Genomic DNA, 1,175 nt, shown 5'->3' on the forward strand with positions numbered 1-1,175 from the left:
CACACCTTGTACAATTTATCACCAAATCAAATGAAACCTTGGTTCAAACCGTGGAAAAAGAGATTTGATCAAGTAAATGGAGGAGAAGAGGGGAGAAGAGAAACGATAAAGAAAAGGACAACAACAAGGAAGTCGTCTGTCACCGACGGCGTTGGTTAAGCCGTACAATAATTAATTGAAACGAATAGGGAAAACCTGGTGAGATACCTGGGGTGGCCTCCAACCGCATCCTGCCAGCGGAAGTCCGTCGGCCCCTAATGGACAGGGAGCATCGAGGCCGGGTACACCCTGATCTCCTTTGTTGCCTTTGTCGCCTTTCCTACCCCGTTTCCCCGGCGGTCCCTGTATTCATACACGAGAAACGTTTCAGCATCCAAATGGCGTGTTAATGTACAGGCGAAATTATTTTCGCGGACGTGCAAAAAAGGCCAGGCACAAGATAAAAAATCTCTTTATGCATAAATAATAAATCGATTAAAATTGTGCAAATGAGCATTAACGGTCCAAGATAAAGGCGTCGTGATATGTATACATATGTATATATATATATATAAAATTTGTCTTTTTATCGATCTTTATATACGTCGAGCGTTAGAATAAAAGAAACGTGGGTAATGTCTAAATATTATGCACATCTCTAAGGAAGTTATCGTTAAAATTAGTTCATTAATTTATATACGCTGGTGGCAGCATACGCATAAAAATTAATTTATATCTATTTCTTTTTATCTATGATGATTTCTTTTTTTTCCTCGTCTTTCAACGTTTACATGCGTTGTGCAATAAACACAGTATATTATATCCCAGTGTTAAACCGTCCCATTATTATTGGCAAATGATTAATCGTACTTTGTGCTACAAAAATTTAAGATTAGAAATGATCGAAATTAAAATTAAATTATCTATGAATAATTAATTAATCGGTATTAGTGGTAACATGATAATAGTTTGTGTTAATGATAATAATGATAAAATATATGATATTAGTAATGAATTTCCGAATTTTATAGTAAATTTTTTTTAGGAACGAGTAGGAATAATTTCTCGTCGATCAGAGAGTTTTTTTTTAATGTTAAAGAATTTATTATGAGCTTGCTCGCTCGTCACAAACTACGAATTTTTTTTTTTTTTTTTCCTTGCCCAATTATTTAAAACTGATTAGTCGAATTTCATCA

General features: G+C 34.6%; 1 protein-coding gene across 4 annotated transcripts in view; it reads right to left on the bottom strand.

Annotated features, from left to right (window-relative positions):
• Window positions 1–1,175, bottom strand: part of LOC102675183 (collagen alpha chain CG42342) — a 6,890-nt gene that overhangs the window by 1,953 nt on the left and 3,762 nt on the right. For all 4 annotated transcript variants that reach the window (XM_006620969.2, XM_006620968.2, XM_006620966.2 and 1 more), the window contains one exon: window positions 208–342. In XM_006620969.2, coding sequence (XP_006621032.1) covers window positions 208–342 — 135 coding nt within the window. The remainder of the gene's footprint in view (window positions 1–207; window positions 343–1,175) is intronic.

Source organism: Apis dorsata, unplaced genomic scaffold (genome assembly GCF_000469605.1).
Source record: "Apis dorsata unplaced genomic scaffold, Apis dorsata 1.3 scaffold_571, whole genome shotgun sequence".
Lineage (NCBI taxonomy): Eukaryota > Metazoa > Arthropoda > Insecta > Hymenoptera > Apidae > Apis > Apis dorsata.